The 14133-nt window shown below is 34.0% G+C and overlaps 1 protein-coding gene across 3 annotated transcripts in view; it reads right to left on the bottom strand.

The window, feature by feature from the left end:
- The window catches only part of LOC138715199 (platelet binding protein GspB), a 1124434-nt gene that overhangs the window by 34573 nt on the left and 1075728 nt on the right, over window positions 1-14133 (bottom strand). For all 3 annotated transcript variants that reach the window (XM_069847835.1, XM_069847836.1, XM_069847837.1), the window contains one exon: window positions 9364-9650. In XM_069847835.1, coding sequence (XP_069703936.1) covers window positions 9364-9650 — 287 coding nt within the window. The remainder of the gene's footprint in view (window positions 1-9363; window positions 9651-14133) is intronic.

Below are 14133 nucleotides of genomic sequence, written 5' to 3'. Positions count from 1 at the left end.
TTTAATTATAGAACTGTTAAATTATTAAGCAAGCAATATGCATAAATATTGTTATCGACAGCTCCTGGACATATCAAATATGAATTTAATGTTCTGCGGTATCTTTAATCAAAATTACATGAAGAAGCAATTGAGATATAAAAAGTACCTTAATAAAATAGTACTTGAAATATTGGAAGTGAAATGTACACCAACTCAAGTAACTGTATAATATTTGCACTTTATTTCATGGAAGTTGGTTCTTTATTACGAGGGCTATTCGTAAAGTAACTTCCGTTTTCGTATAGCATGTGTAACAACAGAGACAGTGGCGCCACTCTTGCGGTGGAGTGTACTTTGAAGCAGTACGCGTCGAGCAGCGGTAGAGTCAAGGTCGTGATTTTGTTCCTCTCTGAGCCACGTACTGTCAAAATGTGTGCTGCAATCACAAGTCCCGCCAGGTGTGAGGTACATTCTGTAATAAGATTTCTTGTGGCCAAAAACTGTAAAGCTAGTGAAATCCATCGCCAACTTTGTGAAGTTTATGGGCCAGACTTAATGAGTGAAGGTGGTGTAAGACAATGGTGCCGTATGTTCAAAAATGGGAGAACCATTGTCCATCATGAAGAGAGAAGTGGTCGACCGAGTATCGTGAATGCAGATCTGATTCGTTTGGTTGACGAAAGGGTTAGAGCAAACTGCAGGTTCACCATGTTGGAGCTTAGTGAGAATTTTCCACAGATTAGTCGTACTCTTCTGTACAAAGTGATTACCGAAGATTTGGGGTAGCTGAAACTTTCTGCCAGACGGGTGCCTAAACTCCTTTCTGAGGAACAAAGAGCTCAGCGGATGGGAGCAGCACTGTCCTTTCTTGAGCGTTACGAAAGAGAAGATGATGCTTTTCTCGATCAGATTGTGACAGGAGACGAGACTTGTGTGTGGTATGTGAATGCAGAAAGAAAGCTTCAATCAATGCAGTGGGGCCATACTCACTCCCCGAAAAAACCTACAAAGTGTCGTCAAACACTTTCGACGAGGAAACTCATGGCAACTGTCTTCTGGGACAGAAAAGGAATTTTGGTAGTTGAGTTCTTGGAGAGGAATGCCACAATTAATGCTGAGCGTTAATGTAACACACTAACAAACTTGAAAAGGGCCATTCAAAACTAGCGTCATGGCATGTTGAGATCTGAGGTGATTTTCCTGCATGACAACGGCCGGCCGCATACAGCGTGTCGTACTGTGACCAAACAAGAGTTCAACTGGAAAGTATTGGATCACCCTCCCTATAGCCCAGATTTGGCTTCTAGCGATTACCATCTCTTCATGCGCATGAAAACGTGGCTTGGCTCGAAGCGCTTTGACGATGACAAAGAGTTGAAAACCAGTGTCGTAGGTTGGCTTCAGTCTTAGGTGGCCGAATTCTACGATTGCGGAATTTCAAAGCTCGTCAAACGCTACGATAAGTGTCTCAATGTGACTGGAAACTATGTGGAAAAATAAACTAGAGTGTAGACTTTCAAATGTATTGTAACCCAATTCTGTAACGTCATTCACAGGTTTGTAAAAAATAAACGGAAGTTACTTTATGAATAGCCCTCGTATATAGGTACTGATACGTGGATATCAATATATCGAAATAATGTATTTAGATTAGTTTTTTAGCATTTTTCATTCCCAATAGTTTTATTACATGGGAACTTGGATATATCGGAACAATGTATTTTTATTAAGTTTCATTGTCTATAACCATAACTAGTATATAACAATAATATTTTTTTAACAATACATTAGTAAAAATAATCGAAAACAATAGACGCACAAAAAGTAGTTTTCATAAATTATCAGAAAGAGCTAAATGTTAAATTACACATTATAAACGTAACTAAAATCATAGGAGCATATTCATATGTAGTTTTTTTCCTTAATTTAAAGAACTAGTTTACTCAGAACTCCAAATTTAGAACTGACTGAAATAGGGTACGCCTACATCTTCTATTACAAGTAAAATTATATTTAATAATATGTTACATTTAAATATTTCTTCTTTGATAGTGAGAAGTTACGTATGAAATTAATATTTACTATATGTGCTTGTCAGACTCTCTCTCAACTAGATCCTCAAGTAAAGAAAAATAAATTTTAAACCAATTTGATCCAAACTCATTTGCATCACTTAATAAATAATTACTAAAATATACACAGCGACTAAAATTCAGTTAACTTTTTATGTGGTATATAGTTTGGAAGGTGTATATTGATTCTTTATATAAATTTCAAAGAAAGGAATAAACAGCTCTTCTAGGAGAAAGACTATAGGAAAATTAGATGAATGGGAGTGGAAGCATTATGATGAAAGTGTTATTGAAGACTTCATTAATATTGTTGTGTGCCAAAGAAAATGAGGTTAAAGCATATGGTGATTCTTGAATTGTTTAAAGATATTTTTCACAAATTAACTAGATGACCAACAATACATTAAGTTTCCAATTTGTTAAAGGAAGAGTGGGGAAGAGAGCTCAATATATTATTATACTGTTTCAAATTAGAACACTTTCATATATTTAAGATTCCAATGTATTATTATGGCATTTATAGACACTGTCCATTATCATAGTCCACACAGAATATCCCGGGAGAATGCAAAGTAGGTAAATACATATAAAATTATGTGTGAAATTTATATTCGAAAGCAATATAATCTATGCAATTACAAGTAAGAGATATTAAATCGAAAATAACGTTGTACAGTACAACATATTCTTTTATAGCAGTAGAAAAATATTTAATAGTATATGGAAATATACCAGTAATACTTTTAATAGCAAAGAATTCTTTACAAATATAAAATTGTAAAAGAGGTCATCAAAAATTAATTTTGTAAAACAGATTAAGTGACGAAAAGTTACTTATAGAAATCCAGAGAATAGAAATGCTATGAGAGTGGAGTTTATGATTTTTTAAATCAAGTTTCTGAGGTTCCATTAATAAAGTTGCTGTGAGTCCAACATTTTGTTTTCATAACAAAATCTGTGCTGAAGACAAAAGCCTAGTAGAAAGTTATAATTTAGTTCGTTATCAAATCTATTTCTCTATACAGTGTGCAGTCAAAGTATAAGTAGGATGTTGAATGTTCATACATTAATAGTACTGTAATTTATAGTACAGTACTAGAGAATAAAATTAGATTTTATCCGCAAGTGGAACATTTAGTGCCTAAGGCAAAGCCGAGGGTCATAATTTCCATGAGCGCATAAAATCTGTTTACACTCCTGTGCTATACAATATTTTTTTCATTACTGGAATATAAATTTAATTTTAAATTTTAGGCTTCTTCTTTTTAATGTGTTGTGTGTGAAGAAGTAGTAAATGAAAGAATATATAGATTTTATTGTTGCTAATGTGTTGGTTGGCATGGAGAGGGTGATTTAAACAAATTTAATTCACTGCTATGAGGTAAAAACTTTTAATTCGCTGCTGTAAATAAAGCCATAGTTTGGTTGCTAAGGATGGTAAAATAAAGACAAGTTTAGACACCAGTCATAGATAAAATAAATTGATCTATGTTTATATAACTATTGTCATTATTCTGAATAATATAATTTTAACTTCAATTTATTACATTTATTTCTCTGCCCGTTTTTTTATTGTTTCATATATGTGACACATTTTTGAGAATATAAGTTTTTCAGTAATCTGGAATGTGGTATTTTGTAAGACGTATTTCTATCTCTTTAAAATAATTCAGTTATAATAAAGTTTTGTGCTCTTGTAATACAATCTGAATTTACTGACGCCTACCAGACGAAATAGATGTTGAGTGTGCAAATTCATAAACGTCCAACTGATCAGTTCTGCAAAAATAAACAAAAATTAAGTTATTTAAAACAACGTATTTTTGATTGCATATGTTACCTTTTGAGGAAAAAAGTTTGGTTATAAAAATTCGAAACTAATTTTTCTTAGTGCTGGTAAATTTTAAACATCGGAACAAATGGGACACAAGATCTAAGAATTTTTCAATACCTTAAACTTAAAAAAGGAAAATAAATTCCGAAACATCAAAATAATTTTACAGACATATTCTATTTAAAATCAGTGGTCGAACTGGGGCGGTATGGCATACCAGAAGTAAAATAACTTGCCAAAAAGCATACCAGTACCGGCAGTAAACATTTAAAACTGACTGTTATTTAGTGAAGCTGACCACACAATCAATTTTGCTAACCAATAGTGTCATACTCTGTACCTTCCCTTAAGACATTCCTGGACATTCCTGCAGCAGTGCGTGATGTCTTTTGTATTATACGTTATTTAGTTCAAGTGTGGGAGCAATGTTTTTTTAAGAAATCCTCAAAACAGTAGCGCAAGACAAGTCTGTGCATACTGGCAATAATTTATTTCCAATTCAACCACTGTTTAAAATACAATTTACTACTTGAAAAAAGCGGTAAAGAGACGAAATTAATGATTATGAATACATATTTGACGAAAGACTGAATAAAATCTACAATTCGGTACATTATTGATTTGTATAATTCAATAGGTTTCAAGAATCCTTCAGTAGAATACCTATTAATAATTATTTTAAGGTACGAAATATTTGTGTTCACCAGGTTATAGTATTAATTTTAGATTAGATTAGCTTAGAATGCATGATGCAATAGGTAATGTTATTTTGAGGAAAAAGTGCAAATTTATAAATTACAAATATCAAAACCATTTCGGTAGTCTTTCCAAAGGAAGAATATGGATTTAGGGATCTCATAATTTATCCTCCTTTCCTTGGATGAATCTAATATCATATGAATTATATAAGACTTTACATCACAGAACATTCTTTGAAATTGTTGGAAGAGCTTCAATTGAATCATAATTATTTACTGTGTCAGTTAAACGATAAAGGCAAAGATTGTGAAATGTAGTTATGTTAGCGTTTGCAGAAGAATATAATTTGTTTTCCTTGTGTTTAATGTGTAACTTCGTTTCCAGATGACACTGAATACTGATCAGGAATCTGATTAGTGAAGATTAGAACCTCAGAAGATCATCATAAGATAAAAGATGCAATCTTGAGTTCAAGATGAAGATTCATACCTGCACAAACAAAATCATGTTATTATTATATTCTATGAAACTTTGATTTTCAGTACAGAAACATGTGATGATAAGTAGTGTGAAATAATGAAGAATCCTACAGGCTTATGGAATACGATATACATTCTCAGTGTTGTTTAGTAAAATAATTTGTGTTCATGATGTCTAAAGGATGACAGTGAGTTGAGGACATTAATACGGGTACAGAACTTTAGTGGAGAGTTTCTGCGGATCACTGACTGAGAAGACAAACAAGAATAATATTGTAAAAATGAGAAATGATATGTTGTCGACAGGTTAAATAGTTATTAGATGCCTTTGATGCTTGCAGCTTGAAGTATCTCATATATTTAAAAAAAGCATTCTTTTCCCAACTCCGCCAAATCTTAAGCAGAATACCTCTTGTATAACCAATAGTAAGAATGGTAGATTTATCTACATGTAATGTAGGACAGTATTTAGACATACAGAAATAATGAAAATTTAAGAGATTTTGAGCTATTTTAGAAGACTAGAATAGCAACAGATATTGTTGTTTGGAATGAAATCATATTGGAAATGGGTGCACAACAATTACAATTTCCTCACTAAATAACATGTTGGGACATTTCTTAAGAAGAATTTAATAAAGAGTACTGAGACCCTTGGGTACATAAGACTTCTGTGAAATTATTAAGAAAAGAAACAAGAGATACAAATTGAGTATTTTCAGATAGAATCAAATGAAGACAGAATCGAACTACCATATCAAAATTGACAAAAAAATTATGACTTTGACTCAGACAAGGCTTTTTACATGTTTCAATCTATAACATATAACTTCCAGTTTTATTTTCCTTCAAAGAAAGCCGTCATAAGGTGTTTTATTGCTTTTAAAAGCCCATGGTTCTCTCCTCACTTCCCACCTTGGATATAATGGCAGAATAGGGATTACTAAGTTATCGAAGACAACATTTGATATAATGTAGGTCTGAATGAAATGAAAATAGAATGTTCTGTTAGCTGAATGGCTTTCCACATTAGATTCCAGACAAAACAGTTGGCATTTATTTTGGAGAAAGTTGGACAGGGGTGATTCTTTAGGATTGCCCCTTTTTCCTGTAGGCTATTTATGATCCAAGCACTAACATCAAGTTCTTCAGAAAACAGACAAGTAAGGGAAATTCTTTCTGCTCTTAAAATGCTACAAGGGCTTCGTAAAGAGGTAGTTTTTCAATGGATGCCCTTACACTGTGGAATAGTAGGTAATGAGAAGGCTGACTTCCTGGCCAAAAAAGGAACAAACATCAGACAAACTCAAAATAATACAATCAGTCAGGATCAAACACATAGTCCAGTCCTTTTGTAAGCAAGAATTCTTGAAGAAAAGAGAAGGCAAACCTTAGAACATCCCAGATTTATCACGAAAAAAGGCTGTCGCTATATTTCGCTTAACCATCGGACACGATTGTCTCGCCTCTCATCTACATTGGATTAATATCTACCAGCATCCACAGTGAGCCCTCTACAGAAATCAGAATCCCAACATGGATGAAGAAAATTTGCTACAATGGCCAGGAATAAAGAAAATAGATGCTGATTTACCATCGCAGCACACTAAATGCTATTGGAATGCCCGCAGATCCTTAGCATTGGTCAACACAACATAATTCAATCATATACAACTCGTCAAGACGACCACTGCAAGAAGTATTGAGAGAATACTGAATGTTTAACCTACTCTCTAGGAATAGCAATCTAATGTTTCTCCAGTGAAATATGTCCAATAGAATGGATAGCCAACGGGGCTCCTGGATATATAAGGTGACCATTCATCCCAATTTTTCTGGGACAGTCCCGAATTTAGATCTTCTGTCCCGAATTTTTCTGAAGGTATTTCGGGACGCCAAATTATCCTGAATTTTGCCAAGATGTTATGATTTGAGATTTTTCTACATTCATGGTAATGTTTTTAAGGGATATTAACTCTAAAGTTGGCAATATAGTCAGTTAGTTGCCACAGCTGGTGTTAATATTATATCTCATTCGCTTCAAAATTGGCTACCACTTACATTCAATTCAATGAAAGGGGCTGGCAGTGCCTGTCCAACGCAACTGTGATTGGGCTGGAAGAAATGTTATGAGCATGTGATTGGCTAAGTGAATGACATTTTCATTCCACGTGGTATAGTAGTCTGATGCTACAAGACTAAATTTTCATACAAGTACTGTCTTCCTCACCAGCTGTTCTAAGAAATCAACTGCTAGCAGAATCAAGAATTACACTAATAAAGCAGACGCCAACAAAAAAGAAGTAAAGTTCCCTACAGTCTCAAGAAAACTGGAGGTAACACAACTGGAAACCAGAAAACAAGCAAGCTTCAGCCCTCCTTAAAAAGGACCAACTAGATACCGCTCTAAAAAGAGTAGAAAACTAAATATAATCATCACTCATCCTCACGAACCTTACTTTTTGATGCTGAGTGCTTCAAACAGAGAAGAGAAGCAATCAAACTCTTGCACAGAGCAAAGGCAAACATTTCCGAAGCAAATCTAAATCTCTATGCAGAGAAAAGAAAAGCAGATTTAAAAAAACTGCTAAAGACAAAGAAAACTAATTTCGTAGAAGAACAAAGGAAAGTCCAAGCTCAAGAGATGCTAACAGAGCCCTTTCTTGCCCTTGGAAGAAAATTAACCAGTGCTGCAACAGAGATCCCAATGGAATCTTGGAGAAAACACTTCTCCTCTCTCTTCAACAGAGGTAACCTAACCAACGCATGCCAAATCAAAGAGCCAGAGTCATGTGACAAAAAGCTGATATAAGTATAGCGGGAGTAAGAGCAGCCATCCTCAAGGCGAAAGATAAGAAAGCAACCAGACTAGACGGAATTTATAATGAAAATCTCAACCACACAGCAAATCAACTGACTTCCTTGTGGAACAATCTATTCAACATATGCAGTCGAGTTTAACATGCATACTATGTTATTTTTGTATTTTCATGTTATTTTATCCATGTATTACAATGTGTTCCTTTAATCGCGATTGTTTATTTTTATTGGGTACCTTTCGGATATTTATATTTCTCACGTGAATTTATATTAAAAAGTTCATATTTGATTTACTATCCCACCTAGTAAGGTGTCCCGATTTTGGGACTTGAAATCTGGTTATCTTAGAATACATCAGTATCTGAATAGATAGAATATTTGACATTGACAAGACAAAATAACGAAGGTATAAAAATATTACTCCTTGGAAATCTTGAACTTCAACCCCGAATTTTCGTCCATAATAGATATGTGAATATAATAACTGAAGTAAGTATTTAGAAGCTATGATCCATCAAAAAAAGAGGCGGAGACAGGGAAAAAGCACAAGGGAAAGACGAATAAAGTGAAACTGTAAATTAAACGTCGAGAGGTTTTGGTAAATTTGTTGCAAAGAAGAAAAATCAAGGAACAAATATATTTTCTACCGTTTTATGAAGTTGTTTGAAGTCGCGGATATTCGCAATAGCTTCTCTGGACTGAAAAAGGGCAGACTTGCTAACAGAACAATAATAATGAAATAATGTTGAGACATTGAAAGGACATAGCATACAAATGTAAATTTAAAATAAAGGTAGCTGAAGTTTTTAGCAAAGATAATTTACTGGTACCAATAATTCTTAAAAATCAATGATGTTTCCAGTTGTAAACGTTATCTGCTAGAAAATCATCACTGATGAGCTATGATATGAGTCTGCAGTTTCTCACGCTTGTTAGATTGTAATAGGGTTTTTATTATTTCTTATTTTAATTTACTTCTATTTATTACATACTTTTTAAGGAGTGAAAAGAAAAAAGAGATTTCTTTTATTCATGGGAATTTGTTAAAATACGGTATAATTTTGAGATCAGTTCTGTCTTTAGTTAATAATTATATGAGGCATGAGGCTTTCGAAGAGGTTAAATTGTGGTAAAATTCGGTTATTTGTGTTTCTTTGAGTTTGGGTTAATATTAAAAATTTCAACCATAATATGACCACGTTAAAGTCTCATATCTCATAAACTTATGTACTATTAAAATTTGGACAGACTAAATATCAAGGATAAGGTTATAATAAGGAATTTGCACCTAGAAAACTGAATATTATCATGAGAAAAGAACGTCCCTGTTCGTATTTGTTAAACATTGCAAAAAAGAAAAGCGAAACACCGTTAAATCCAGTTGGAAGTACTGGAATTTAAAATTACCGATATAAAAGACTAGCTATACTGGGTGATGCAAATGAGAATGGTGTTCTCCACATAGTATAGCACTGACCTGGTGGTGCTTTGCCATACATGTTGTTCATGTCATCTGGTGCATACTTGTTCTTCTTGGGTAATCCTGGCTGACCACTGCCAGCCATTGGACAGCCAGACAAGGAACGGTGTGTTAGGAAGGAGCCATTAATGTGACCTGTACCATCACAACCTGGAGTTGGACAGTTGACTCCCTCGAATTTCATGGCAGTGGCTGCTGCTACAGCTGCTTTGTGCTGTTCAACTGTTCCTCCATTCTCCAGGACTCGAAGCTTGTTTCGATTGGCTATAGGACATCCTGACGCACTACAGAACAAAAAGAAATTCGGTCAGGAAATTGTGTGCTTAAAGACAAGAGTACAGAAGTATTAAACAAGTACAAATGTAATGGAATAATTCAGAACGTTTATTAATTTCTGAAAAAAAAAAAAAAAAAAAAAAACACATATTATTTAATGCAGATGAAAATATTCAGAACTAATCTTACTATTTAAGAAAAAAACAAACAAACATAGCTTACGACGAAGTGTCATGACTAGAGACAAGCAAAATATTAAATTTCATAATCAAACCATTTCTGCTAGTGGTATGGGAACAAGGATTTTCTTCGGCCTGGTGGTGCAGTCGGTAGAGGGCTGGACTTCTGTGCCCGAGTTTGCGGGTTTGATCTCGGTCCAGGTCGATGGCATTTAAGTGTGCTTAAATGCGATAGGCTCATGTCAGTAGATTTACTGGTATGTAAAAGAACTCTTGCGAGAAATTATTCCGGCATACCAGCAACACTAATATAATTTTGGCAGTTGTGCATTGTTAAATAAAACATAATTTTAATTTTTAACAAGTATTTTCACGATTCACGATGCGATGTACAGAAAACAATTAGTCGAAAAGTTATCATATTTCGTAGTATTTTATTAAAATGTTCGTATTTCATAAAAATGTTCACATTTTTCTATATCTTTGCATGGTTTCTTCCCCTCTTGCCCCATTAATATTTCTATAATTACCACTGAACTGGACTTTCCAGATATTATGAGACATTAGAGACGTTTCGCAGGAAACACCTGAAAAACCAGCATTCAGGGCAAGGGCAAGTGAAAACTCCAAATTTCTCTTTAGAATCACTGAATAGGTAGTGAATTTGTGAGTATATAAATAAACCATTACAATGAAGAATATAATCATGTCATATTTAAGAATGTATATACAGTAAAATTCGAAGCCCTCTTTATGCACTTAACAGACTTAAATAGATATTTTATATTTGTTTAATAATCTATTATTATGTGTGCTAAAAATATTGCAGTTTTTGATGTGGCTTTAATCTGATTTATTACTTTTCAAATTCTTTCGTTGCATATGCTCCTATTTAAATTGTACCAGTACTACATTAATTGATTGCAAAGTAAAAAAATTCGTTTCCAATTTCAATTGTACCGTAATGTTTTTAGAAAGATGAGCATCATAGCTCTTATTAATGCCCTTCTTTATGTGTTAAAATAGTATAAAACGTATGTAGATTAGAAATGCACTACTTAAATATTGTGCAACAAAACTACTTCTAATGCAAGTATACAAATAATAATAATAATAATAATAATAATAATAATAATAATAATAATAATAATAATAATAATAACAATAATAATAATAATAATAACAATAATAATAGTAATAATATTAATAATAATAATAATAATAATAATAATAATAATAATAATAATAATAATAATAATAATGTAATCTCATCTTACGATGTTTGGTGACGTAAATTCATTAATAATAATAATAATAATAATAATAATAATAATAATAATAATAATAATAATAATAATAATAATAATAATAATAATATAAAAGTAAATATCCGTTTCATATATTGTACAAAAAAAAGCAGACCTAAGTTTCAATTTGTTAATGAGATCTATACTTAAATGTGTCCTATTGTACTGTGAATACTGTAGGAAAAAGGCAATATTAAAAATGTACGAAGTAAAATATTATTTTCTAACACAACAACAGAGGGTTTGTGTCAACTAAGGAAAATAATTTTTTTACTTGAAACATAATGTAGACTTATGAATATACAGGGTGTTTAAAAATACGGGGCATAATTTCAGGTATGTATATCCCACATGTAGACAATCAAAATAGTTCATTACAACATGTGTCCGGAAATGCTTCATTTCCGAGTTATGGCCTTGACAACATTGAAATTCACCGGAACGTTTTTCTTTCCGCAGGTAGTTGTCATTACAGAAGATGTTCAAAATGTCCACCTCCTGCTTGAATACAGACCTCACATCGATGTCTCATTGACCTGCGAACACGATCCCAAACTCCAGGAGTATTGCGTATGTCCTCAGAACATGCCACAATTCGATTCCGAAGGGATTCCAAATCAGGCACCAGAGATGAATAAACCAATGATTTTAAATGGCCCCACAAGTAGAAATCGAGAGGGTTCAGATCAGGTGAGCGTGGAGGCCAAGCAATTGGGCCACCTCTACCTATCCATCGATCGGGAAACCTTCGATCCAAGTACTGGCGAGCCGTACGACTGAAGTGTGCAGGAGCGCCATCATGCAAGAAGTGAATGTGTTGACGATTGATCAGTGGAGTGTCTTCTAAAACATGAGGTATGGTGTTTTCTAGGAAGTTTGTGTATGCCTGCCCCGTAAATCTGTTTACAAGTATATGGGGTCTAACTAATCGATCACCAATGATACCGGCCCACATGTTGGGGGAGAACCGCACCTGGTGATGAGATGGAACAGTTGCACGTGGGTTTTCATATGCCCATACATGCTGACTATGGAAATTTGTTATGCCATCTCGTGTGAACTGTGCTTCATCTGTAAATAATACTAAGAAAGGAAAGTTCGGATTTACACCACACTGCTGCAAGAACCACTGACAGAACCTAACTCGTGCAGGGTAATCTGCTGGTGACAGGGCCTGTACACGTTGCAAATGATAAGGATACAATTGATACTCTTTCAACAGTCTCCAGACAGTCGTATGAGGATCATTGACTTGCAACGCTACCCTTCGTGTGCTGATAGAAGGAGTCATGTTCACAGCCTCCAGAATCTCCTCCTGTACTTCTGGAGTTGTAGAACTTGGTCGTCCCCTTCCCAAACCAGGAGAGTTAAATTTTCCATACTCGCACAGACGGTAATGGAGACGTACAAATGTCTTCCGATCTGGACATTGTCGCTGTGGGTACCTCTCCTGGTACAAACGACGATCGAGCCAGCGCAGCTTTGCCGTCCGCCTTACCCTACATGAAGTGTATCTCTGCCAGCTCTTGATTTGAATACATGTCGCACAGTCTAACGCCTACACAACACTGAATGTAACCTTCGCCTCGGAATGAACTGTCAGAGTGCCCTCTTAATGTCTCCTTTGACGGCAACGACCTGCGGAAAGAAAAACGTTCCGGTGAATTTCAATGTTGTGAAGGCCATAACTCGGAAATAAAGCATTCCCGGACACATATTGTAATGAACTATTTTGATTGTCTACATGTGGGAAATACATACCTGAAATTATGCCCCGTATTTTTTAAACACCCTGTATAATACCGGTACAGTAATAAAAATTATATATAAATATGGAATTAAAAAAAAATAAACATTGAAATTTATAATCAATAGATTATAGAGTATATGTGGGTCTCCTGCAAAGTTATATTTTACTGTCTCAGCAATGTGTCTCCGTAAATAATACCCATAAGCACTCAGTATACTAAAATTAAAAGTAAAACTAGATGAACATACAATTATACAGTTGAAATTGTAAATGAATTTTATTTCCTACAATTACAGTAAATGTTATCAAAGTACGCGAAAAGTCACTTTCGTGGACTGTCAGAACCCTCAAACAGATTAATGCAAAAGGTAAATCAAAACGGGAAATAAATTATAAACCAAAACTATATTACTTGAGATAGATGTAAATACAACAAGGTAAGCCGAAAACTTGACGTAAGTAGGTAATATAAAAAAAAATTAGTTTTACAACAGATGAAATACTTGTCACAAGAATTTCAGTCACATTGATGGACAAATGTAGCTTATTACTTTATAGAAAAACCGGTAGAATGCAGACGAATGACTAATTCATGCCTTGGTTATTACTGGCCAGCCATATTGTATTGGAAGCATATTGCTTTCGTTATTGTTTATACTGGCGAGATAATTTTTTCAAGTACTAGATTGTAATTCTGTGAATATGAAATAAAGTAGGGTAAGTGGGTTCAAACATTACTTGAAAAGAAAAACTTTATGACCTCAAAATTGCTGGATTCACGGAATGTTTGAAGTAAATTCATCACGTCCGTAGACATCATATTCATTGACATACCGGTACCATGTCCACGGATGTGACGGATACTACAAAATTGGCCTTCAAAAAAATTTTTTGCACAATATATGTCATTTATTATGTATTTTGATGCGCTGAGTTCAAATATGTCCTTAGTTTGTATGTAGCACCCTCAGTTTTTTAGTAAATCATATTTTTTAAATCTTTTTTGAGAGCAAGAAATAAAATCCCAACAGATAGACCAGTTGTACCTGTCATACTGCACTTTAAGAATTGTTCCATATTATAACTTTCTTTCATTTGCACTGCATGACCAAAGGGTATAGATGGTTATATGTTTCCATTATGTAAGAGCATTGCTTTCAGCCTTAACTTTGATGCGTCTATGAAGAATCTCCATTCATCTGGGTTGTGATTTTTACCAAGAGCATCAATATCATAAAAGTAATACAAGGAATCC

The sequence above is a fragment of the Periplaneta americana genome, chromosome 15, assembly GCF_040183065.1.
Source record: "Periplaneta americana isolate PAMFEO1 chromosome 15, P.americana_PAMFEO1_priV1, whole genome shotgun sequence".
NCBI lineage: Eukaryota > Metazoa > Arthropoda > Insecta > Blattodea > Blattidae > Periplaneta > Periplaneta americana.
Note: the sequence above shows the minus strand (reverse complement) of the source record. Positions and strands in the feature narration are given on the sequence as shown.